Source organism: Berghia stephanieae, chromosome 1, assembly GCF_034508935.2.
Source record: "Berghia stephanieae isolate SIO BIC M18660-M18661 chromosome 1, UCSD_Bste_1.3, whole genome shotgun sequence".
NCBI lineage: Eukaryota > Metazoa > Mollusca > Gastropoda > Nudibranchia > Aeolidiidae > Berghia > Berghia stephanieae.
The window spans coordinates 58,219,316-58,245,784 of record NC_088360.1 but is presented as its reverse complement, the minus strand read 5'-3'; the positions used below and the strand labels follow the sequence as shown (position 1 = coordinate 58,245,784).

Here is a 26,469-nt window from a genome sequence, read left to right as displayed (position 1 = left end):
AGAAACCACGGAAAAGATGGAGGCAGTATCGATCAGTTGCACGATGACTCACGTTATTTTCGGTAATTTCCGATCGCCGATCATCCTCCATTTCGAATAGGACAGTAAAGGAAGGTGCCCCAAACGTAAACAAAGGTCGAGAAGCACGTGGCAAACCACATGTTCCTGTCTTGACAGCTCACGTTCCAATGTAAATAATAGAAAAAAATAACCTTTAAAATTTGGCTGTTAGGTGGCAAAAGAAACACATATTCATAAATACTCGATCATGCATCAAATAATGTCTAGATATGGATATTTTATGGAACAAAAGGTAAAATTTTCTAAAATTTATCAAAAGTTACAGTCTATCTATTTTTAGACCAGAGCAAATTACTCCGCTGGTGTGAACAAAACGAGAATTATTCGAAGCCTGATTTTCATAATAATTTAGCCTTATAATATTATTTCTGCAACTGTTAGATTTTATGTAAACATATTTTCAATACTGAAAGTGTATTGCCTACAACTCAAACTACAAAATTGGGAGACCTATATTGTGCGTAAATTTTTCCGGTCCCTAACGGAAATCACTAGCAACTTGTTATTGTTTACGTTTCGGGCACCTTCCTTTACTGTTCAATAGGGGAGAAAAGTGGTGACGTCACACCTACATTTCTGGTTCCAAAATCCTTGGTGTGTATGTAACCAGTCCTTCGGAAGACTAATATTGAAATCATTAGGTGGCATAACTATTTCAGTAGCAGGATTTATAGGCAGATTATTAAGGCCCCCATAGACGTTACGATTGTACCGGTGACGGGACTCTTCTAGGTCGGTGCGTCAATCGCACAGGGTTTTTGCCCTCACAGTCTCTCTATTCTATTTTTCGTCTTGCTCACAATAGTGATTACTTCTCACTAAATTGTATCAATCAGACTATTGAAGGAACAGAATTGACGTTACTCAACTCTTTGTTATTGTATTAAGGCAATAAAAAATTTTATTCTCTATTGTCTTCTGGCACTTTTCTATTCACTTCATATCTTGTATTAAGGCAGCCATTTTGGTAATTAGTTCTCACTAAAATATGCCAATCAGACTATAAACGTTCAAGGTTGCTCATGTTGTATGTTGATACGTGTTGTTTTTTCCGACTGGCGAATGTTGTGAGCAGTGGACCTAAAGTCATAGCACCAACAACCGTTAAAGGTCGTCGCATATGTAGTAACAGCTATAATAATGTAACATGTAGAGAGAGAGAGAGAGAGAGAGAGAGAGAGAGAGAGAGAGAGAGAGAGAGAGAGAGAGAGAGAGAGAGAGGGGGGGGGGGAATGCTGTATACAAAAAAAAAAGCACTTTTATAAAGGGCTTTATTCACTAAAGGTGCTCAAAGCACTATTTTACTTTACACATAACATCAATAGAAGGAACGAAGTTGTCGTCACTCAGCCCGTTGTTATTGTTTTTAGACAGCCATTTTTATGAGTAGTTCTCACTAAATCCTATCCTAAACGTTCAAGGTTACACATAGTTTTGTGTGTGGGTACGTTTTATCCCGACAGTGTCGTGAGTATTTTCCCAATACGCATAACATCAATACATTAGCAATCAGATTTAATTTTAAAAGCATTGTAAACCACGGACAATTTTCTGTTTTGTGGATAATGAACATTTATTATTTATTATCATCATCATTGTTATTACTTTTAATATTGTTGTTATTATTATTATTATTATTATTATTATTATTATTATTATTATTATTATTATTATTATTATTATTATTATTATTATTATTATTATTATTATTATTATTATTATTATTATTTTGGGCCCCATCACAGAACAGGGAGAGGCACTGTTCGGTCGACCACATAGCCTCACTATTAATTAAAATGTATTTCTAATGCCAACAATTTTCTTTGGAGGAAACACATAGTTCTTGGTATCAAACATATTGTAAATTTGACGCTGATCAGGAATCTGACGTCAAAACAACGAAGATCCGGGGGAAAAAATGTCCACTTTCTGAGTATTATCACCGGTAGAAAACGCCACATGTATGGGGCCTCTAAGGAAGGAATGAAAAACAGGTTTTGTTTTAGTGGTGGTTGTTTTCGAAGTAATTGTCGTGATGATGATGATGATGATGATGATGTAGTGGTGGTGGTGGAAATGACAATGATGATGAATTGGCGGTGGTTGTGGTTGTAGTGATGGTGGCGGCTATGGTAGTGGTGGTATTGATAATGACATGATTGTCGTTGTTGTTTTCATGTTGGTGGTGGTGATGATGGTGTTGTGGATGCAGTGGTGGTACTGATGATGATGATGTGGTTGTAGCAGTGATTATCTCACAAAATTCAAGGAGTTTTCTCCTAAAATGAAAATCAAGGAAGGAGTTTTCAAGGAGTCCTGGGAATTTAAGGAGGCTGTGGGAACCCTGCTGTGACTGCCGATCTTCCTTATCATCTGTTCTATAAAATGGGTTTTTTTTTATTACTGGAGCTGAATTCATGTCTTTTTGTTACCCCAGGTTGAAGCAATTATTCCAGCATAGTAAAGCTGATTGTGTGTCGTGTGTGTTTTTATTTTAAAAAGTTCTACGGCACTTGCGACACATTCAGGTCATTTCAACGTCAATAAAAAAGAAGAAAATGGGATAGTCAAAAAATTATAGATTTACAATTGAAAGCACAAAGAGGAATGGTCTAAATAGGGAACAGATGTAGATTCCAAGAGTACACTGTACTTGTTTGAGATCACTTAAATGTCTAATCTAGACAAAGTACAGGATCCCAGTAAGAGGAATACACTCAAATATTTGCAAACCGTCATATATTCAAAACAAAAAATGTACATAACAATAACAGACAGATAGTTCACTAGGAAACAAAATATCATCTCCCCAAAACAATAAATATACAATTGACTGTTTCACTCTCAGTCAAGTAATCCCATTCCAAGACAAAGACAGAAAGCTGTTTGTTTTTAAGGGTTTTACGGCGCTTGCAACACATTTAGGTCATATCAGCGACAGTAAAAAGGAAGAAAATGGGATAGTAAAAAGTTCTAGAATTAATAGTAAAGTATCCAAGATGAATAAGGCAGACAAAAGGGAATTGGTTCAAATAGGGAACATATGTAAATTCCAAGAGCACACTACAGTGTACTTAGTATGAGATCACTAAATTTCTCATCCGGACATAAGCACAAATCCCCGCCACACTCAATTGTTTACAAATCATACATACAGTATGTGGAAAAATAATACAGTACATAATAGAGAGATGATTTACAAGGGAAAGACATCATCTCCCGAAACTAACTATACATTTGGCTGTTTCCCTCCCAACAAGGGTATCCGGCCAGGGCCAGGACAAAACCAAGTAATCTCATTCCAAGACAAAGACAGAGAACAAGCCAATCAATAGGATTGACAAATAAACAAAAACAAAACAAAAAATACAACAAACCAACCAACCAATACAAAAAGGATCCCTTTCGACACATTAAAACTGAGTCATGTTAGGACAAGATAGAAAGGGACCAATGAATAAAGGGTAGAGAAGAGGAAAAAAACATTAGTTGTAGCATCTGCTTATTGATCCAATTGATCATATTAAATATTTTCAACTGAACAATACACTGAACAAAATTATAATATAAATATATCCATTTATTTTTTAAAAATACAAAAATAAATTTCATTCATCACTGTCATCATCTTCTTCTTCTCCACCCTCATCATTTTCATCATCTTCATCGTCGTCGTCATCATCATCCTCTTCATTGTCTTCTTCATCATCATCATCATCGTCGTCATCATCATCGTCTTCATCATCATCCGCCTCAGAATCCATCTCTTCATCATCCTGAAATGAAAAAAAATAATTGTGTATGTAATTAACATTTCAGAAGCTTAGTAAATTGATGAAAACTTAATGAGGCAAAGAATTTTTAAAATGTACATAACTGACCCCCCCCCCCCCCCCCCCCCCCCCCCCCCACAAATAAAATAGATAAAATAAAAGCAAAATAACAATGTGAAAGCAATCAACAATACACCCATATCCATAAATTAAGGAGAAAGCACTGTAATATGTAAGCATCAAAAGGTTTTATTATTATTATTATTATCATTATTAAGATGGGAGGACCAGTGACATTGTATGGGCTCATAGGTGGTTGAAAGCCAGAACTGAAAAATACAGAGAAGAGTTCACTATATTGGGCATTGACATGAGCTCTGCTTTTGAGACAATCTGCAGAACATTGCTTTTGTAGGTACTAAACTCATTTCTCGAAAAAGATCATATCCGACTAATAAGATCACTGCTAGCAAACACAACACTTACGTTTACATCTGGTGCAGAATAAATTGTGCCCTTATTGTTGGATATTATACAGGTGTGGTAAATTTAAATAAACACGTCTCAGTTCTGTTAAAATTTGCACTAAATACCAAATAAAAACTCTTAAAATAACAATTACATAGCGGCCAACTCTACAAAAAGCTAAAACGGGACACCCTAACATGCACTACTGTCATTAATCATTTGTTTTGGATAATTATAAAATAAAGTCTAGATTTAGAGATAGATATACTCTCTATTTGTTCCTTTATCTCGTCAAAAATCATAATCCTGAGACATGCCTGGGTCCAATATCTTTAAAAAAATCTTTTTTACTTCTTATTCAGATTGCCAAATTGTCATTTGGTCACTATATTGCTTTACTTGTGATTTTCTAAATAATCACGAGTCATGAATTCAAGACCATTTTTTTTCTCTATACTACAGATAAAGGTAGCTGTCTCCATGGCAATGTCGTCATTTGAGATTTCAAAATTATTTCATAGTTAGACTCAATTCTATTACATTAACAAATCAGAAACAAAAACTTGAAAAATATTAATAGGCCTTTTAAAAAGAGAGACATAAGTAATTCTCATTTTTTCACCACTATAATAACAATAACAATACTATGTTTCAACAATATAATAATAATAATAATAATAATAATAATAATAATAATAATAATAATAATAATAATAATAATAATAATAATAATAATAATGATAATAATAATAATAATAATAATAATAATAATAATAATAATAATAATAATAATAATAATAATAATAATAATAATAATAATAATAATAATAATAATAATAATAATAATACAGTGCAACCCCTGGATAATGACATTGCCCGGGACTGGAAAATTATTTCGTTATTTTAGGGTTTTCAAAATGGAGGAAAAAGGGTGCATTGTGAGCCCTGTGAATACATAACAGTGCGATGCGCGGACCAGTGCCTGAGAGAAGACACATCTCAACACTGTTAGAGTATATTTCTCCAGTTTACAAAGGGGATAACAGTTATGCTTTCACTCTCCAATGTGTATTGTCATTGTTTTGATCGTAAACAGTGGTCGAACGCCATTTAACAAAACTAAGAATTATTTTTTAAAAATATTTCAAGTGCCAATATGATAATATTGCACAAGAACATAGATGCACACGTCTAGTTTTGATTTTAATTAAAATCCATGCGATACTGCTGATGAGTTTTAAATAGCGAAAAAAATTTTATGTAAGTGCACAAAAATATACAAGCACTTAAAAAAAGTAGATCCACATCTTGCGGTATATAAAAAACAAAAAAAAACAATTAGGTATTAACCGCAATAATATCAAATCTGGACTGAAGTTAAGAAAAGCAACTGATTTTTCAAATAATAAAATGAAAGAGACTGTTACTGTTTTCCCGGCTATTCCAACATACTATAAGATCATCCATAATTGCCCCTATTGCCTGATATCAGTTAACCCAGAAGGACCCTTGAGAGTTCCATCCACTGATTAAACTTCTTTTAAGGTGGTTCCATATGAACAAAAAGGGTTTTTTATTACTAATAACATATAACAAAAAAATCAGGACCAGTGGTTGTTGTTATTCAGGGGTCTATCCAGAGGTTGCACTCTAATAATAATAATAATAATAATAATAATAATAATAATAATAATAATAATAATAATAATAATAATAATAATATTCTACTAAATGACGTAAAATCATGTGATCCTAAAACAGTGAATGCTCAGAGGATAATTTACAAGACATGAAAAATTCTAATAAATTTTGAAATATTTATAGATACCTTAAAAAGTGTTTGTGAGCATATTTTGCACTGATAAACTAATATTTCAGATTTTAGAATAATATTTTCATTGCCAAATTTTTTTGTAATACATATAGACATGTGATGTTCACAAAGCAAAAATCCTTACTGGAATACAAACAAAACACAATTTAAAGTTAGGGTGTGCTTTGTGGTATTTGTCATTCTGCGATTATTGTGCAATGGATTAATCTCTAATCCAGATCATAATCAGGGTATTTCTTTAGATTAGCAAGTTTTAAATTACATCACTCACCCACCAATTACAAGGGCACTCCATTCACCATAAACCACCCATAATAATTATTTGATTCACAGAAAGTATGACCAGAACAAAATAAATAAACTCCTTGGGACCAGAATTTTAAAAATCTTAAGCAAGGTTAATCTGATCTATTTTCAAGGGAAATCACCGTAGTTTAGCAACCTTGCCAATGATGAAGAGCGGTTGTTTGTTTTTGTACTAATATATTGCAACAACAAGAACAGCTTCTGTCCACTGCTGCAGACTTTATCCTTCAATGCATGTCTTGTTAGGTAGGCATTTGTATAAGATGAATATTGCATCAGCCTCCAGTGCAAATATTTGAAAGTGATGGGATAAGAAGGCCACTATAGTAGATAACAGTTTGTTTTAACGGGACCAAGACTGATTAATCTTTATCTAAACCCGATTTTGATTAGATGGTTTATATAAGGGGAAAATTGAGACTTGACAAAAAGTTTATTTAAAACGATTTTTATCTTAAGTGGGTTTATTTTATCTGGACTGCCACACTGCCTCCTTTACATGACCTACCTCATCATCTTCTTCCTCTTTTTTCTTTTTTAATTGTTTCGTATCAACTGCCTTTTTTCCAAGTTTTGCGACCTCGACCGTCTTCTTTTCAATTTTGATTTTTTCTGTTGTTGTCTTCCCTGTTTTAGCAATCTCATTTCCTTTTTTTCCTGCTTTGGTCACCTGAGTTGCTTCTTTTTCTGCTTTGGCTTCCTGGACTGCATACTCTCCTTTCTTAGCTTTGTCAGATGACTTTTTTTCTGAAAAATAATTTTACCATTTTATATTCTTAAGATACTTCAAATGTAAAACAATATGCATTTTAAAAGAGGATGTTATTGCATACGATTAAAATAAAAAAAAAACAAAAAACAAAAAACATCTTGCAAAGGAAATTAAAAGCACTGTTAACCTGTTTTCTTCTTTGTATTAAGACTAGACAACATGTCTGTAAATGGTTGGAGAAAAAATTGTCGGAACTTTTTGAATACGCGGAAATAGACCAACAGGACAAAAATATGGATTAATTAATAAACACAAATAGACGACTCGCGCGAACTTGCGGCGACCCTCTCTCGCCGCCTGTGGCACAGTAGGCAGCAGTGAATACACCCACATCTAGCGGAGCGTGTAGGTGGCCTAAAAATATAGCTAACTAATAGACGGTCTAGTTTTGTTTTGTCTTTGATGCCACAAATAAAAAGATTCTTTTTTTTTTTTAAGTCGGTGTTCGAAATGGGATAAAATTTGATTTTTTCAAGGAACGAAATAAAACTCTTTTATTTTATTTTTTTGTTGGTTCTGTTCTTTGACATTATGAATATTATTTTTACTATTATTTATCTATTTATTTATTTTTTTAATATTAGCACTTTACAGAATATATAAAGCAAAATCGTACTGTCGGAAATTCGACTATAGTCGGAAGATTTACAGGCCTGAAGACAAGAAAGACCTACCCTAAGAACCCAACAAAATATACATGATCATCATCACCTGTATCTCTCTCCTATCTGTTATGTAATCTCTCTAAAACTTCCATTTACAGTGCAATCCGGACAAAGTCAACACAATGGGACCGAAAAAATGTGTTGACTTTATCCATTATCAGGGGACAAAATCCAAGGACATTTTACAATAGGTGAAATTGAAAGAAAAAAGGATAAAAGTTCAACAGGCTGATGAGTAAAAGAGCACAACTTGGAAGTCATGGAAAAATGATAATGAAAGAATAGAGACAAGTAATGATGAAAGCGAATGGATTTGATGAGCATGGGTATGTTTGTGCATTTGCTCAAGTGTGTCTCTTTGTGTTATCCATTGCCTCCAGTGCACAAGGGTGATTTTCATTACCTATCAGCCTACATGGGTAGGACCAAAAATTTTTAAAAGCCGGCAAACTGAGAGATTCTTGGCAAATTTTCTGGAAAAGTTTGCATCCTGTACAAATTTTTATGATAAGACAACATAACCCACATACAGGTGCAATGAACTTACCAATCTTAACCATGGACCTATTTTGGCTACACTAAAAAAATACTAGTAAGAAGAGCGTGGAAAAAGGTTAAAGAAATTTGGCTCTCTATGTTTAATTTAATGTTATAGTCTGAACGTACATATGTTGTTGTTGCTTTAGGTCTCTTCCAACACAATTGAGGTTATATGAGAGACCGCTGAAACAAAAAAACAAGCAATCTAACAAAAATAGTATAAATGTAAATCAAAATCATAACCTAAAGATATCATAAGCTAAATTATAAATAACCAAGAACAAACAGGCAGAAGATTTACAGAAAAAAAAAATATCCCCTGTCAAACATACAATCACAAACCAAAGAAGCAGGATAGGCTAGTGAAAAGAAGAAGAAACGACATCACTATCGGATCGTACACCCATGCGAACATCATAGGTATATGATTCAAGGGTGATGCTCCCATCCAACCACCCGCTGAACGTACATAGATACCTGCCAGGTAGTGGTGGAGGTTGTAGTAGTTGTGGTAGGGATGATGATGTGGTGGTGGTTGTAGTAGTAGTGGTGGCATTTGAACGCAATACAATGATAAATATTTTCTCCTATTTCATAAATTATTTTTTTAAAATTGATAATTCTTTTGATGATTTAGGGAGACATTATTATTTTCGCAAGAACTGACAATTCAGTGATGATAATGGCAATTTGTCAAAAGGAGGAAAATGTATCAATCCAACAAACAAGATGCAAAAATAACATAAACATTCATAGTTACATAATAGCTGTGATCCATTCTTATCATTAGCTTAAATTTACTTTTGTAAACATTTAATGAGTTGTCCTTTCCACAAAACAAGTTTGACGGCCAACAATATTACTTATACCACTACAACATCAAGATATTATGGTAAACTTTTGGCCAAATGGCCAGAAATTATTTGTGTATAATTTACAAAACAGGCTACAATATCTTTGTAAATGCAGCTTATAAACAGGACTCATATGACTCTTTAATAAACTGCAAAATATGGTTTATCTAACACAGGTAAACTACGTTAATCACACTTCCCTTATTGTAATATATTGTCTCTCAATAACCAGATGGCTTACATAAAGATAGAAAGGTGATTGAGAAAGAAATATGGATAAAGGAAGGAAAGATGGATAGATAGATAGATAGATAGATAGATAGATAGATAGATAGATAGATAGATAGATAGATAGATAGATAGATAGATAGATAGATAGAGAGAGATGAGAGGAGGGGAGAGAGAGAGAAAGAGAGAGAAACAGAGAGAGAGAAAGAGAGAGAGAGAGAAGAGATAGATAGATAGAGAGAGAGAGGAGAGAGAGAGAGGAGAGAGAGAGAGAGAGAGAGAGAGAGAGAGAGAGAGAGAGAGAGAGAGAGAGAGAGAGAGAGAGAGAGAGAGAGAGAGACTACTCTGCTAGAACGGTTTGAAAGAAAGTTGTGATGAATTCTATAATAAAAAAGAAAAAAAGAAAGAAAGAAAAAGAAGAATGAAAAGGAAAGAGAAAAGAAAAAAAAAAACACATAGGGCCTTATGACAGATGGGGAAAAAAGGACCCATGTATCCCATCCCCCTCCATTTTGACCATCAACCAATAATCAAATACAACATCTGGTCTTGTGTCACTTTTGAGATTTGGTCATAAAACCGTCATAAATAAAATCATAAAACCAGAAGTGTCACCAAAATTCACGAAACTGAGCACAGGTATCAAAGTATGACATAAGACATGAAAGTAATTTTTTTTCTTTATGGGATCCACAACATTCTTTACTTCATCGAGGAAAATGTGTGACTAACAAAACAGAACATTTTGGAGAAAATCCTAAAATTATGTGGCAGGCTTTCTCCTGCAATCTTGATAGGCCGGCAATCTCCCAAGCTTGAGCATATATTGCAATCAACCAGGGGTGAGAATGACGGGTAAGAAAAAAGGATGAAATTTTTCGGTGCATGGATCATGACCCATCCATGCGACTACAAGCTATAAATTAGGATTTCATTAAAATTCACTGAGATGCAATCCAAAATGATGTGTCTCACAGCAATTTCTGACACCATTTGAAGGAATTTCAAAAGTTGAAAGTGTAATTACAAAGTACGGTGGTTGTAGTAGTGATGATGATGTGTAGGTGGTTGTAGTAATAGTAATGGCACGGATGACGGTGTAGTGGTGATTGTAGTAGTAGTGGTGGTAAGGCTGAAGATGTGGTGGTTGTTGTAATAGTAATGGTGGTAGGGATGATGATGTGGTGGAGGTTGTGGTAGTTGTGGTAGGGATGATGGAGCAGTGGTGGTTGTAATAGTTGTGATAGGGATGATAATGTGGTTGTGGTAGTAGTAGTATTAGTAGTAGTAGTAGTAGTAGTATTAGTAGTAGTACTAGTAGTAGTAGTAGTAGTAGTAGTAGTAGTAGTAGTAGTAGTAGTAGTAGTAGTAGTAGTAGTAGTAGTAGTAGTAGTAGTAGTAGAAGTAGTAGTCGTAGTTGTACTTGTAGTAGTACTGGTAGGAATGATGTGGTGGTTTTTGTAGTATAGTGGTGTTAGTGTTAGGGATGATGATGTGGTGGTAGAGACGATTACCAATGATGTGGTGGTGGTTACAGTAGTAGTGGTAGTAATGATGATGATGAGATGGTGGTTGTAGTACTTGTAGAGATGATGTGGTGGTGGTTGTAGTAGTAGTCGTGCTAGGGATGATGATGTGGTGGTGGTTGTAGTAGTAGTCGTGCTAGGGATGATGATGTGGTGGTAGTTGTAGTAGTAGTGGTGGTAGGGATGATGTGTTGGTGGTTGTAGTAGTAGTGTTGGTAGGGATGATGATGTGGTGGTAGGGGAGGTAGGGATGATGATGTGGTGTGTGGTTGTAATAGTAGTGGTCCTAGGATGATGGTGTGGTAGTGGTTGTAGTAGTTGTGGTGGAGGGGATAATTATGTGATGGTAGTTTGTAGTAGTGTTAGTGGTGAAAGGAATGATGATGTGGTGGTTGTTGTTGTAGTGGTGGCAGTGATGATATCTGGCCCCCCAGAAATATGCAAAAAAAATATCCCAAATTATGCGGGGGAAATTTCAAATTATGCGGGGGGGGGGGGGGGGGGGGGGGGAAAAGGCAAATTATGCAAGGGAAATTACAAATTATGCAAAACAGAAAAAAAGTAATAAATCGCTGTCTAAAATTTTCCATTGTTTTATTTACATTTAAACCAATTCAAAATTAAAGAACTACACCGCAAATTCAAAACTTAATTTTTTGTTGTAGCACAGACAAGCTAGATGTCGCAGAGACGTTGTGCTAAGACTCCTGCGCCTATCTGACAATATCAGATTGTAAACAGAAAAGCTGCGCTCAGCATCAGCGCTGTTGATCGTGGTGTATATGTACCACTTGGCACAAACAGCCAAAGCGGGCACTCCATCAGAAATGGACTGCCAAAAATGTGGCACGTCAACAGAAGAGGTGATGGAGTTCTTCACCGCGAGGGGCCCAAGCTGCCGGGTGTATCTCTTGATCTCCTCCTCAGGTACAGTTTTCAGCTTTGTGAGGCTCTCAAGTTGATCCCAAGGTGGAGACAGGAGCAGCATTAGCAGGGTAGATCTCAAGAAGACATCAAATCGTACACTTGGAATCAGGGTTACCAGATTAATTTCAGGCATTCTGCTAACTGGATTTTAACAATCTGCCAAATACCACAAAAATCTGCCAAACCGTACTATTTATACTTTGTACTTTGAAAACTCATCAGTTTTGTTAAACAAAAAATTCTCAAGGCTGATGTCATAATTTTTTTTTTCATTTCCCAAGTTAAAAAAAATCACTAATACATAAAAATTGTCATGGAAAACGTGGAGTAGACCTCTACATTCATTCCTAGGCCTCGGAAAATAAAATCTGCCAAATATCTGCCAAACTGCCAAACCAATTTTTCTCTGCCAGACGACTTCAAATTCTGCCAAAAAAAGGACATTTGGCAGAAAATCTGCCAAATTGGCAACCCTGCTTGGAATTGGAATAGCATTCCTTTAAAGTTAAAGGGAAGTCACTGTCACGTATTTGGGAACAACGTCTGGCTTTTTCGGTTTCATTTTTCTTCATACAATGGTCATAAATTCACGCTGAAAACCATATTTTGCATAATTATGGGTAAAAGTTGAATTATGCGGCCGCATTGCGGTAAGTGGCAAATTATGCGGCTGCACTGGTCGCGTTTTCCTGGGGGGCCAGTGATATGGTGGTGGTTGTAATGGTAGAGGTGGTAGGGATGTTGATGTAATGGTTATGGTGAGTCTTTTTTATTCATAAAATTTAATTGAAAAGGGCGGAATTGTGATAGTGATAGGCAGAGATAAACCACCATTTAGGCGGAAATCAGCTCTTAGACGGAAGACTCTCAGCCCTGATCAATGCAACAGCAGTGAGAGAGAAACTAGCCAGTATGTAAGTTGATAAGCACACACACACACCACATAAGCTCATCTCAGATAAGGATTCTATGTGAGCTCTGGAATTGTCAGAGCATGCATAATCTATTCTGATTCTTCTCTCGGACTGACCAAGGCCTGTATCAAAACAAAAAAATGCAACACTGGCTTCGCCCTCTCTTCCCTCATCAATGCTCCACTACGTTGCACACACATACACACATTATCAGGGGTGAGAATGACTGGTCACAAAAAAGGAGGAAATTTTTCATCGTGAAGATCATGACCCATCCATGCGACCATAACCTATAAATTTGAATTTCACTAAAATTTACTATGATGCGATCCAAAATTTGTCTCGCAGCAATTTCTAACACGACTCGGTGGAATTTCAAAAGTTGAAAGTGTAATTGAGCCAAGGTCAAAAGGTGCCCGCCTGATACCAGTGTTAAGAAAATTTGATTTTTACTTAATTATGAGCTGTTTTCATTGGGTTAATGCTTGTAATCAATTGATAATATGAAGAAGAGATAAAATGAGATAGCTCAACATACTCTGTTCAACAGAATATGAAATAAACAACTTGAAAGTGGAATTTGAATGCTGTTTGGCATGTGCTTAAAACGAGGTCAACGCATCACCTTTTTAGAAATCGTGTAGAAATTAAATGTGATGCTTTAGCTCACATGATTGACATTTGACTAATAGTATAAAGTCAAAATTTACTTTTAAACGCAATTGCAGTATATTACATATCTATTAAGTTTCATAGAGAGTTCTTAAAAAGTTGGTGTTGCTTGTGACCTTTGGTGTCATCAAACACAGCACAATACTAAGACTCGACACGAAACTTTAAAGCTCATGTTTAATGTTTATAAAATGTTTTATTATGAGAAAAAAGCATAGATTTACTATCTGAACTCAAATCTTGGATTAAATGTATACCGTTTTGCCGATATTGAGGTTTATTGGTTTTGGTGTCATTTGTCACAAGCAACACGGCATGCGTGAACACGTGGAAGTTTGTTTCGTTAAATGGCGATTCGCAATTTTGATCCACCCTTCTTACCAGTCTTTGAAGTGCAGCACTTTCATTTGCCTTTCCAGCGTGGCTCCAGGCAGAAAAGGTAAGTTGAACTTTGGTGTCATCGCTATTTTACATTGTCACAAGCAACACTTGATATTGGATATTACAAAGTGCCACCAAAAAATTATGTTTTCAGCTATTATTCTATTTACAAATATGATATGACATCTCACATAAGACTGTGATTTTGACACAATTAATCATTTCCTTGTAATTCTAATTTTTTATGTTTCAGGGTTGTATCAATCAAGAAAAAGACAAAACTCAAGCTTTTGACGAATCCAGATAAAAGAAGAGTTGTCAAGAAATTTGATTTGATTTACTATTAACAGACTAAATTACTACAAACTAGTAGATTTGAGCAGTAGGGCGGCTGTTACCGTATGGTTACATGAATTCATTACCATGGCTGATATTTATCTAGTGTTTGTGTGACTTCTGGTACTTTTTGTGACCATTGGTGTCATTGGTTAAAATGTCACAGGTGACACTTAAGTTTGAAGTTTCTAATGTTTTTCTGTTTTCATGTTCTTCAAAGCTTGAAATGTCATTGAATTACATTTTAACAGGCTATATTACATGTGTTCAGTTGTTATTCTTGATTTATTGAGGCGAAATTGCGTTCTAGTGCCGATTTTGACCCAAGTAATAGCAACAATGGTATTACTAATTTCTAAGTATATTTCCAATTTGAAAGTATTTAGTTTCTTAAAATATTATTGAATTTCATTTTAGAGTAGGTTATTGTGCTTTTTTGACTGAAAATAATGATATATTATGGACGAAAGTGTGATTTGGTGTTGCTTGTGACATAAGTAATGGTGTCACCGGTCTTATGTCACAAGTCACATTCAGATGCTCTAATTTCCATGTATATTTCTAATTTTGAAGTCTTTGGTTTCTGAAATATTATCAAATTCCATATTTAAGTGTGGTTATTACTCTGGTTTGACTGAAATTATTGATATATTGTCGAAATTGCAATTTGGTATTGTTTGTGACATAAGTAATGGTGTCATCGGTCTAATGTCATAAGTGACACAATGTCGCTAAATAAGATATGCTTTGGTCACATTATTTCCCAACATTTTATTCCAAAAGTTTTGAACGTTGCTGGTAATAAGAATATGCAATATTGTTGTTGTTGTTAATGTACAAACATTTTTATGAAATAATATATTTTCATTCTATGTTGCTTGTGACCGATGACACCAAAAAGCAACATTTTCTCCAATAGTTGGTAATATTATTGTACTATGATTGTTGTTGATTGTGTCTTTTTGTCTATAACTTACTAAATAAAGTTTGATACTCAACAAAAATCATTTGGTTATTGAGTTTTTTGTCTCATTTTGGTGTCACCAGTCACAGGTGACACCAGCAACCTATAGGTATTATTGACGATATTATACTGCGTTAGACCTTAAAGTTATCTAAAGGGCCTTTTATTCATGAAGTACAGGGTTTTTGCTACACATATAGAAACATGAATGGACTATTATGTCACTTTTATTTTGAAAAAAAAAATTGGCACCTTTTGACCTTGGCTCAATTACAACATTTGGTGGTTGTAGTAGGGATGATGATGTGGTGGTGGTTGTAGTAATAGCAGTGGTAGGGATGATGTGGTAGTGATTGTAGTAGCTGTGGTAGGAATGATGATGTGGTGGTAGTTGTAGTAGTAGTGGTGGTAGGGATGATGTTGTGGTGGTTGTAGTAGTAGTGGTGGTAGGGATGATGGTTGTAGTAGTAGTAGTGGTAGGGATGATGATGAGGTGGTGGTTGTAGTAGTGGTGGTGGTAGGGATGACGGTTGTAGTAGTAGTAGTGGTAGGGATGATGTTGTGGTGGTTGTAGTAGTGGTGGTGGTAGGGATGACGGTTGTAGTAGTAGTATGTGGTAGGGATGATGTTGTGGTGGTTGTAGTAGTGGTGGTGATAGGGATGATGGTTGTAGTAGTAGTAGTGGTAGGGATGATGTTGTGGTGGTTGTAGTAGTGGTGGTGGTAGGGATGATGGTTGTAGTAGTAGTGGTGGTAGGGATGATGTGGTGGTGGTTGTAGTAGTGGTGGTGGTGGTAGGGATGACGGTTGTAGTAGTGGTAGTGGTAGGGATGATGATGAGGTGGTGGTTGTACTAGTGGTAGTAGGGTTGATGATGTGGTGGTGGTTGTAGTAGTAGAGGTGGTAGGGATGATGGTGTGATGGTGGTGGTAATAGTAGTGGTGGTAAGGATGATGATGTAGTGGTGGTTGAAGTAGTAGTGGTGGTGGGGATGATGATATGATGGTGGTTGTAGTAGTGGTAGTAGGGTTGATGATGTGGTGGTAGTTGTAGTAGTAGTGGTGGTAGGGATGATGTGGTGCTATTTGTAGTAGTAGTGGTGGTAGGGATGATGATGTGGTGGTGATTTTAATAGTAGTGGTGGTAGAGATGTTGATGTAGTGGTTTTGGTGAGTGTTTTTTTTTATTCAGTGATGATAATAGCAATTGTCAAAAAGGAGGAACATTTCTCGGTCTATCGATCAAACACAAGCAAAGAAACCTAGTAGTTAGTCAGCTTATAAATACAACACAAGAAATTCTCAAATTTAAAGCCATAGTCAAAAGGTAAAAAGAAAAAAGATTAAACTAAGCCAACCACCATGGCTTTGTTCTAATATATCATTTCTACCAGATGATTTAATGTGGTTGCGAAAGAAAGAAAGAAAGAGAGAGAGAGAGAGAGGGGGGGGGGGGGGGGGGGGGGGGGGGGGGGGGGGGGGGGGGGGGGGGGGGAGGAGAGACTTCTTTTCCAGAATAACTTATGTATTGACCTTTTGAATTCTATATCCCAAAAAAAAAAAAAAAAGAAGAAGAAAAGAGAAATAGAAAGAAAGGCAAAGGGGAAAAAAAATAAAAGAGAGAGAGAGAGAGAGAGAGGAGGAGAGAGAGAGAGAGAGGAGAGAGAGAGAGAGAGAGAGGAGAGAGAGAGGAGAGAGAGAGAGAGAGGGGAGAGAGAGAGAGATTTAAAAGGTAATAGGTACCTACAACAGGGGAAAAAAATCCAGACCCATTTATCCCTCCCCTTCCCCTTCAACCATCAACTAACTAATCAAAGAACACTACTGGTCGTCAGTGTCTATTGTGACATCTGGTGCCATACTGTCTGGCCCAACGTCATAAAAACGGGACCGTCACTAAATTTCACGAGACTGAGCACAGGTGTCAAAATATGACATATGACATAATGGTGATTTTGTGGTTTTGAGGAAAATGTTCGACACGGCAAATTTGAAAAAGGAGGAAATGTGATGGGATGGGCGGAGATAAACTACCATTTAGGCGGAAATCCGCCTTTAGGCGGAAGATTCTCAGCCCTGCTACAGACTCTTTCTCTCTCTCTCTGTTTTTTTTCCTCATCTTCTCTTTCTTGTCTGTTTCATTACCAACACAGCAGGTGTGGTGTGGTGTTGACTTTAAGTGAGATAGTGCTAAAGCTGTTGACTTAATCAGAAATAAAAACAGTTATGCCATAGAAGAAAGAAAAAAAATGGGAGGTGTTGACCTCATGTGAAAGTTGACATCAAAAGTAGTGACTTCTTGTGGATTGCACTGTATTTTAGAGACATATACCTCATATAAACACTTACTTTTTTTCTTTCGCTCATCTTCAGGAGCAGGTTTTGACTTAACATACTCTAAATGAAGAGTAATATTTTCAACAACCATTCCATTCAATTTCTTCATATTCAAATCTGCCTTTTCTTTACTTTCAAAACGAAGGAAAGCAAATCTGGAATAATGATAATAGATTAAAAAGAGAGATGAATAGATGATTAAAAATTAACGGCCTCATACTCAGTGATGATAATGGCAATTTGTCAAAAAGGAGGAAAATGTATCGGTCCATCAGGCAAAATCAAGCCAAAATTAAAATATGCAATATGATAGTTAAGTAAATATGTAAATATAATGAATTGTCCTTTCCAGAAAATAATTTTAAAAGCTCACAATATTAATCATACCACTATTTACATCACGAGATGATAAATTTTTGGCCCAAAGGCTACAAAATATTTGTTTTTAACTTTACAAAGCACACTACAATACCTTTGTTATTGCAACCTAGTGGTTATGCAGTTTATAAATTAGACTTATGAATATCTAACAACTTGCAAACGGAGACTATCTAAACAAAGGAAGAAGAGTAAATCAATAATAATTTGAACAATTGCCTTCCGATTCATCAACCTTGCCTATTTTCATATTTTACCTATTTTTCTCTGACAAGATGACTTTTAAAAACATAACATGAAGATAGAAGAGTGGTTGAGAGAGAAATATGGGTAAGGGGGGGGGGAGAGAGAGAGAGAGAGAGAGAGAGAGAGAGAGAGAGGAGAGAGAGAGAGAAGGAGGAGGAGAGAGAGGAGAGAGAGAGAGGAGAGAGAGAGAGAGAGAGAGAGAGAGAGAGAGAGAGAGAGAGAGAGAGAGAGAGATGAAATGATCTATTTTTTTCTTTCCAATCCCTACCCAAGATCTATTCATCCAAGGAAACCACTGGCCTTGTGCCACTTTTGACATATGGTGCCACTCAGTCTAGGTTGACGTAATAAAATGCGAGTGTCACCAAAATTAATGCAAATGAGCATAGGTGTCAACATTTGACACAAGATATGATGGTGATTTTTTCCTCGTTCTGCCGTGGAGTCACCTGAGTACTTTTCATAGCAAAATGTTTGACACTACAAAAATAGTAGGACATTTCAAAGAATATCCCAAAATCCCGGAATTCCACAGAAGATTATCATCACTACATACAATGAAAAGAGTCAATCTCTCAGATACTAAGTTCTTTAAAGAAAAAGGATCAATCAAACAAACAAACAAATCGGACCAAGAAAGAAAAATAATTTTAGCACAAGTTGAAACATTCTTTTATAACCCAACAACATTGCCGTCAAGAAACAAATTCCAAAAAATGAAATGCTAACATAATATAATTTGTAAACAGTTGTCACAATTCAAACCAATAGGTCTATAATGCCCCCCCCCCCCCCCCCCTTTTTTTTTTTTTTTTCTCTCCCCCTCAATAATTAAAAAGCACTGAAACAAATCAAAACATACTTGTATTGCTGTTTTACCCCTCCTGGAGATTCTCTCCAATTTTTAATTTTCAATCTTGCATGAACTATGTCATCAGATAATGCCTTGACCTGCTCTGTTGAATAGCCAGTTGGGACCACTCTCAAAAATAATGATGAGGCTTGACTTTCCTCTGAGAGTTGAATAAAAATATCGTTTTAAGTTGAAGTGAGATATTTTTCATTAAAAGATTTATATATAAAACAATTGCTCTGATAAAGCTTAGTATTCAATAAAGAAAATAATAATCCTCGCATCATCCCCCCCCCCCCCCTTTTTTCTCCCCTAAACAACATTAGCAGAGCTGCCAACCCTCGTATTCCAAAAGTGGAATCAGAACATCAGAAAATAGGAATTTGAGACAAAAAATAGGAATCTTTTAACAATCAATTGATAATTCTGTATCAAAATTACCACCAACTTTGCCATCAAACACATAAAGACAGTATTCGGGCTCAGCTGGCAAAACTACATATTACATGTATTAGGTAATGGAATGGGGAAGAGGAAAGGAGTGCATTTAATTTAGCTCCCTGTTGGCAATCATTAAAAAGAAAATTCACCTTTTAACCCCCCCCCCCCTCCATTTTTTTCTTCTTACCATTACCATTATTATTGAAAATCGGAATTTTAGAAACAATGGCGGAATTGTGGAAGAGGATGAGTGAAAATAGGAATGATTCCGCCAAAAGCAGAAGGGTTGGTAGGTATGCATCAGTAAACAGCACCCTGCTTTAATGCAACAAGATCTTACCCTCAGTTCTGCTAACCTTGTTGTATCAAAGGTACATTGAACTATTGATGTAGTAGCTATAAATGGGTATTTTATGACCTCAAAAATGAACATTTCAACAAAATGTTTTTAATATATGTTAGTTGACTTCTGATATTTATCAAAAAGTATCCTTACCTCTTATCCGATCATCTTCTTTATGTTTTGTCACTCGTATCAATTCTACAAGATAAAATGAGAAGTCATTGTTAAAACATTTTGATTTTACATGACCTAAGAAATAGACATGACAATTATTAAAATCAAAGATTATATACCGAAAAAAAAACCAAAACAAAACAAAAAGAACAAAATAGTTGAGGTCAAATGGAAGAAAATTGACATTAGAGATAAAGTCTTTAAGAAATGGACTGTGCTGACATAAAGATGTATATGATATTGATATCAAATAAAAACAAAGACGTCAAATTACTTTTTAGCTTTAAGCTACTCAAAAATTCCCTTTGATTTAAAATAGAAATACTTATAACTAACTATTGGTGGTGAACAGGATAATTTAAGATGGTTTAATGGTATCTGCTTGGTCACTCAACCAATTAGGAAGCTAAATTCTATTACCATTCCCAATATCTATCTCATTCTGTATTTTAGGTCCAAAGTCTCATTCTTGACAAGTAGAACGATTTTCCCTAGACTAATGGATGTTTGGTGTAGGTATACATTACAACCGACAAGTACTTACAGTAAAATTACTTTAAACCGAAAGAAGCTAAACCGAAAAATACCATGAATTGCAAAGGATTTAATAAATTGTATGAGTTTCTTCATTATCTTTACCTTAATTCTTACGATTTAACCAAAATACTTCTAAGCAGGACTTTCTTTAAAACGAAACAACTTGAGAGCACCTTCCCTTTCTCTATTTTTCTTCAAAAATTCGGGAAGGTGGCCACACGTAATAATGCCCGACGACAATAGACAAAGAGCGTAAGTATAAGATGAGGGTAAGGGGTGGGTAGGGGTGGAGGTGGGGGGTAGGCAAACACTTCAATCACTGCACTTGGGCTTGGCCAACACCACAATCGCACAGAATGGAAAAGGAAGACAACGGGTGACTGGCAGGCGAAAAACGAGGAAAGAGGGGGAGTTGGGGGTGTAGAATCATGCAAGCAAAATGTTCTCGCTCGTGTGTTGATGCTTTGCAACTGACTGGATTTTCAACAAGACAATAAGGGGGATGGGTGGGGGTGGTAGACAAGTTACCATTGACATCCCATTTCATTTCCACTTTGTTTAAATGTGAGGGGGTGAAAAAAAAAAAAAAGGGGGGGGGGGGGGGTTCGATGTAATTAGGCCTTTGAACCTAATGGCTTTTCAACAAAAGAGGGGTGTGTAGTAGACAGCTTAGACACGCTTTTTCATCTCCATTTCACTTCACCTCTGATTAGCTGCGCATCATTCATTATCAATTATCAATTAATCACACAATAACTTTCGATCATATTTTAGCTTTACATTTTACTAAAAGATGTCTTCAGCAGCGAACACTTTATGACATGTTTGAGGCAATTAAGTTAAGATTAACAACAGCAGAATTCACGAATGAGGAGCATTACTTTAATTTATTTCTTATGATTATTTTAGTCTCAAACCAAAATCTATAAACTGAGAAGGACAACCATTGAATTTTTACTACTGTGTGGAATTTAAAATTTGTCTCTCGATAAGTAAATCAAATCATCCACTATTCAAAGCAGAACATAAACGCATTAAAAAACTGCGAAGACCCAGCCTACTCTATAAAGTTACCTGATTTCTTTGCCTCTGAAGGGAAATTCTTCTTTGCTTTCTTGCTGACCAATTCTTCAGTCTCCTCAAATTTGCGCTTTTTATCACTGATCATTTTACTCTTGCAAACCAATTCTCCAGTCTCCTCAAATTTACGTTTATTTTTGTTATTTTTTCTAAAGTCTTGAGCTTTCCCTTCCACTGCTTGTTCTGATTCTGAAGAAAATCAATAAACAATAGTGAAAAATAATCAGGTAGTGATTCCCAACCCCTCCTATTTTTTAAAAACAAAGTTGAAAGAAAAAACAAATAAACAAAAACAAAACAAACAAACAAAAAATACACAAAGAAATAGGAATGTATCATAAAGGTTGATAGTTTAACGTGCAAGTCAAATGTTAAAGAGATACACATTTTTTTAAAAAGGAACAACCAATTATGAAATACTGCATTTCAAATGCACCATGAGACGATTTTCAAAATCCACTTTTATAGATGTGGCTACTGCAGTTAACTCTACTTAAGTCATTTCCATGGGACAAACCAAAAACAAAAATGAAACCCAGCTTATCTGAATAAAATCGAGGTACAAGATACTTGAAACACCCCCCTCCCAGTTTGTGTTGGAAAAAGATTTAAAAGTTGCCTGCCCTCTCTGTTTAATAGGATTAGATATTTTGTATTTGTTATTGAGTTCTTTGTGTTTGTTTATTTAAAACTAGCAAACCCCCTACATTTTCTAAGTAAAACTAATCATTGAGAGAGAGAGAGAGAGAGAGAGAGAGAGAGAGAGAGAGAGAGAGAGAGAGAGAGAGAGAGAGAGAGAGAGAGAGAGAGAGAGAGAGAGAGAGAGAGAGAGAGAGAGAGAGAGAGAGAGAGAGAGAGAGAGAGAGAGAGAGAGAGAGAGAGAGAGAGAGAGAGAGAGAGAGAGTGTTTATAAATGATTTTTTTAAATGGTGGTTTTGGCCATTTTGGGTTGTTTACTTTGAAATTCGGCTACAGTGATTAAATATTTCTAGAAACGAACTAGGAGACTAACAAATAAAATCAACATGTCTTTGGTTTTGCTTTATCTGTTCCACAAAAAAGATAGTGATTTTTCAAAACCGTGGACAGAAAAACAGTATCAGAGAAAAATGATGCAACATTACAGGGAGTTGGAAAAAGCAACTATGCTGCGTCATTAAAGTAAGAGGACAGTGGTGCTATGATCACTTTGTAATCATTGGACCAAAATAGGTATATGAGTGTGCTACATCGAAGGTTTCTTATATTATGAGGAGAATTATGATGAAAGTAATGTTTATGGTGAAATGATTAATGATTGCTCTAAAAATGGAACAAAAGTTAAGATCATCGCCATTTTACTCTATGCAATGTTGTGTCTCCTTTTTTTCTCTTCAATATCTTAACAGCGGAGGTAGGGGACCACTAATAACACTATTGCTGTCTAGTATTCTTCAATAAACCATCCCCCCCTCCCCCTACCTTATTCTTGAGATATTTATATATAGTTTTGATATCATTACGTCATTTCATTGTTGCTCCCTCTCTTCCATTGCATACACACACACACACATTTACAAATTTTCACCTATATTATTATGACAATCTATTATAATATATCAGTGATGCCAACAGAAAAAAATGAAAAAGGAGGACAATGATCGACGTCTCATCATGCCCCCCAAAGGCGGGCTCAGGCTGCCGAAGGCAGCCTCCTACAAGCATGCCCCACCCGGAAATTTTTTTTTTTAAGTGCCAAAATAAGGCTATCTGGGACTAATTCCCATGAATTTGGGAGCATTTATTATCCATTCAAAGATCAGGTGAAGGAGTCATAAAACACAAAATTTTTTTTTTTAAAATCTAATGTATATATTGCAGTTATATTTTTTGTAATATCACCATCATATTGCAAAGATTACAAGGATCATATTGTGTGATGGTTAAGGTAGCAGTTGTGGTGATGGTGATGTAAGTAATAGTAGCAGAGACAGCAAACTAATAATTTAGTTAAATAATTTTAATTTTTTTATTCGTGAACGGAGGAAAAATGGGAGGAACCGAGGAAAAAAGGGAGGACCCTCCAAAAAGGAGGAATTCCTCGGATCCGCAGAAGATTGGCATCACTGATATATATGTATTTTGTGTTTACTTGAAAAAGGCCAAAGGCCAAAATGTCGTTTGTTTTGTGTTGTTCATTCATGAGTCAGATTTACTCCCTTTATCTTTATCTCCATTTTATTGACTCATTTAGGCACCTCTAGTAAGTCATGTTGCGTCATTTCCTCTGATAAAATTATACGTCTGAACACGGTTTCAACAATCACAATATCTTTTTTGTTTCTTAATTCATAAAATTTTGACAGTATACGTAGGATTTGTTAATTTTGTGTTTTGAATTTAAAAGAAATCCAATGAAGAATCATAGAGATACAAGCCAACAAAGAGCGTCACATTTTTTTATGACCACCTGATATATTCTAAATTTCTAACCTCTCTTCATAATATCAGACCTACTAACTTTTCAAACTGGCAAATAGGGAAGTTTAGATAAGTCAAAGTTGAGCCTGGCATACATTGACAATTAAGAACAAGGTCAATGGGCAAATACAGGAAATAGCGTAATTATAGGACAATGATAACAATATGATAAATGTTTACAGTTACAGGACTATTTTGTTGATTTTGTGTTATTTTTTTAAACTTTTAGTAGTCTATTTTCAAATGATGATGTTATCATGTTGCTATTAACCAGATCCAAGTCAAATGAATACTTGAAAATGAGGAACTAAATATTAATATGATATCAAACACAATCTATTGTGAATAAATCAAATTGCCACATTTATCTATTGTTGCCAATTATCGTATTTATCACCATTAGCTTAAAAAAATAAATTGTTAACTAGCACTGAAGCTCTTATCAGGAAAAGCTATCTGTTAATGGGAGTTAGGGAACAGAGCAACCAGATTGGAAATTGCCCAATCAGAAGATATGTCAGGTCTGTAATATCATCATAACATACAACCACCCCCCCCCCCCCCCCCCCCCCCCCCCACACACACACACATACACAAAACCCAAGCTTTTGTTTATATTGTTGTGATAATCAAGTCTTTCATTGTCCAGGACAATGTGAAAAAAAAGTATTTTAGTTAAAGCAAATTTGGACTTTAAAAACCCTGTAAAATTATCATGCAATAAAAAATGAACGACAAGAAAAAAATACTGCATATTAGATTAGTTTCCAGCTGCACTATTGTACTTGTTGGCTTTTATTTTCTTCAAGAGTGTTACAGAAATCTATCCAGATATACCTTTATCCAAACATTCATTTTTCTTCATTTTCTTGCGAACTGGTTCCTCATGTTTTTCAACTTTCTGCTTTTTATGTTTGTTCTTTTTGTTATCTTGAATTTTGCCTTGTGCCATTTGTGCTAATAATCCTGAAAAAGAAGAAGGAAACATAATAAAATATTATAGATCAGCATTATCTCTGGTGGATCAAAACCTTGTCATGGTTGTGTGTCTTAGTCTTAGTGACCAGGAGAGCTATGTTAGTGGTAGAAATATTCCAGCAGGATCATCCATGTCGACAGGACAAAAGGTGGAGGACAGACTGTTCTACAATGAGTTCAGTCTGGGAAGGGATAATAGAAAAGGCAAGTATTTTTTTTGTCTGTGTTTTTTGTAAAGAAAATATATTATGTTTGCTTATTTGTCGTAATCTATTTTTCCTTGATTTCAGCTTGGGTTACTATTGTAAAAAAAAAAGTGGTCCCTGCTGAGCAGAGTAATTTTACCGATGCTTTGAGAAAATGAGATTACAAATATTAGCGTCACTCCATACTCCGTGACAGTTAAGAATTGACGATTTACCAATTACCAACTGACACAGTCCAAGGCTAGCAGAAGAAATTTGTGAAAAAGAAAACGGGAGAAAGAAAGAAAAGAGAAAGCAAGAGCATTCTAATATTAATAACAATAACAATGAGAGAGAGAAAGGAGAAAATCACAGAGAGAGAGAAGAGAAAATGAGTGTTAATTAAAATTAATATTACTTTGTGACACTAACGTTACTCCATGTCAAAAGTACACATGAGTAGATTGTTGATGAACTGACACAATCCTTGGCGATTGACGATGGATGAATTTTAGTTTTCAAAAACATGTATAATAGGGAAGGGGTGGACTACCAATCCCGAGTCAAATTTCCACTATTATTGACAGGTATCAAAACTGTGACACTTGGGATCTTCTGAAATATGGGTTATGGACATGGGAGTGTCACCAAAATTCATGCAGCTTGGTAGAGGTGTAGAAAAATGACACAAGACATTATGGTGATTTTTCAGCTAAACTACCACTTATCGGAAAATGTTTGACATGGCAAAAACAGTGGAAAATTTCTTTTAAAATCCTAAAATCCCGGAATTCCGCGGAAGATTATCATCACTGATGTATTTGCAAACTGAGCAGAAAGATTTCATTTTACCATGAGATGGGAAGGGGAAGGGATAACACTATGACAAGAGAGAGAGATGGGGGGAGTAAGAGGGTATGGGGAAAGATGAAAGAAACAATGGGTTGCCTGATAACGTAGATCAAAGGATAGTTACTACAGAGGTGCTTCACGGTTCATGCTTTGTGAAATTTTAACCTCTTACAGTGACACTGATTTTTTTTTCTCCAGATTGCTTATGCAGAATAAATCGTTTCCACCGAGAGCAGTAAGAGTATTTCAACTTGGGCCTTCAATTAAGCTGCAATTGCAAAGCTTGTCTTTTCATGATAACATTAACACTAAGATCTGGATTTTGGGTAGTGTAAGATTGAACTCACCTTTAATGGGTAAAATTGT

At 35.5% G+C, this 26,469-nt stretch overlaps 1 protein-coding gene across 1 annotated transcript; it reads right to left on the bottom strand.

Moving 5' to 3' along the window:
* Positions 1-3,640: 3,640 nt before the first annotated feature.
* LOC144978259 (uncharacterized) lies at positions 3,641-26,469 on the bottom strand. Its single transcript, XM_078924107.1, has 8 exons — positions 26,451-26,469; positions 24,926-25,054; positions 21,623-21,817; positions 19,991-20,035; positions 19,063-19,213; positions 17,589-17,731; positions 6,971-7,209; positions 3,641-3,857 (listed from the first exon to the last, which is right to left on the bottom strand). Exons 2-8 carry the CDS (start codon positions 25,038-25,040, stop codon positions 3,690-3,692), a joined length of 1,056 nt encoding a protein of 351 aa, XP_078780233.1. The 5' UTR covers positions 25,041-25,054; positions 26,451-26,469; the 3' UTR covers positions 3,641-3,689.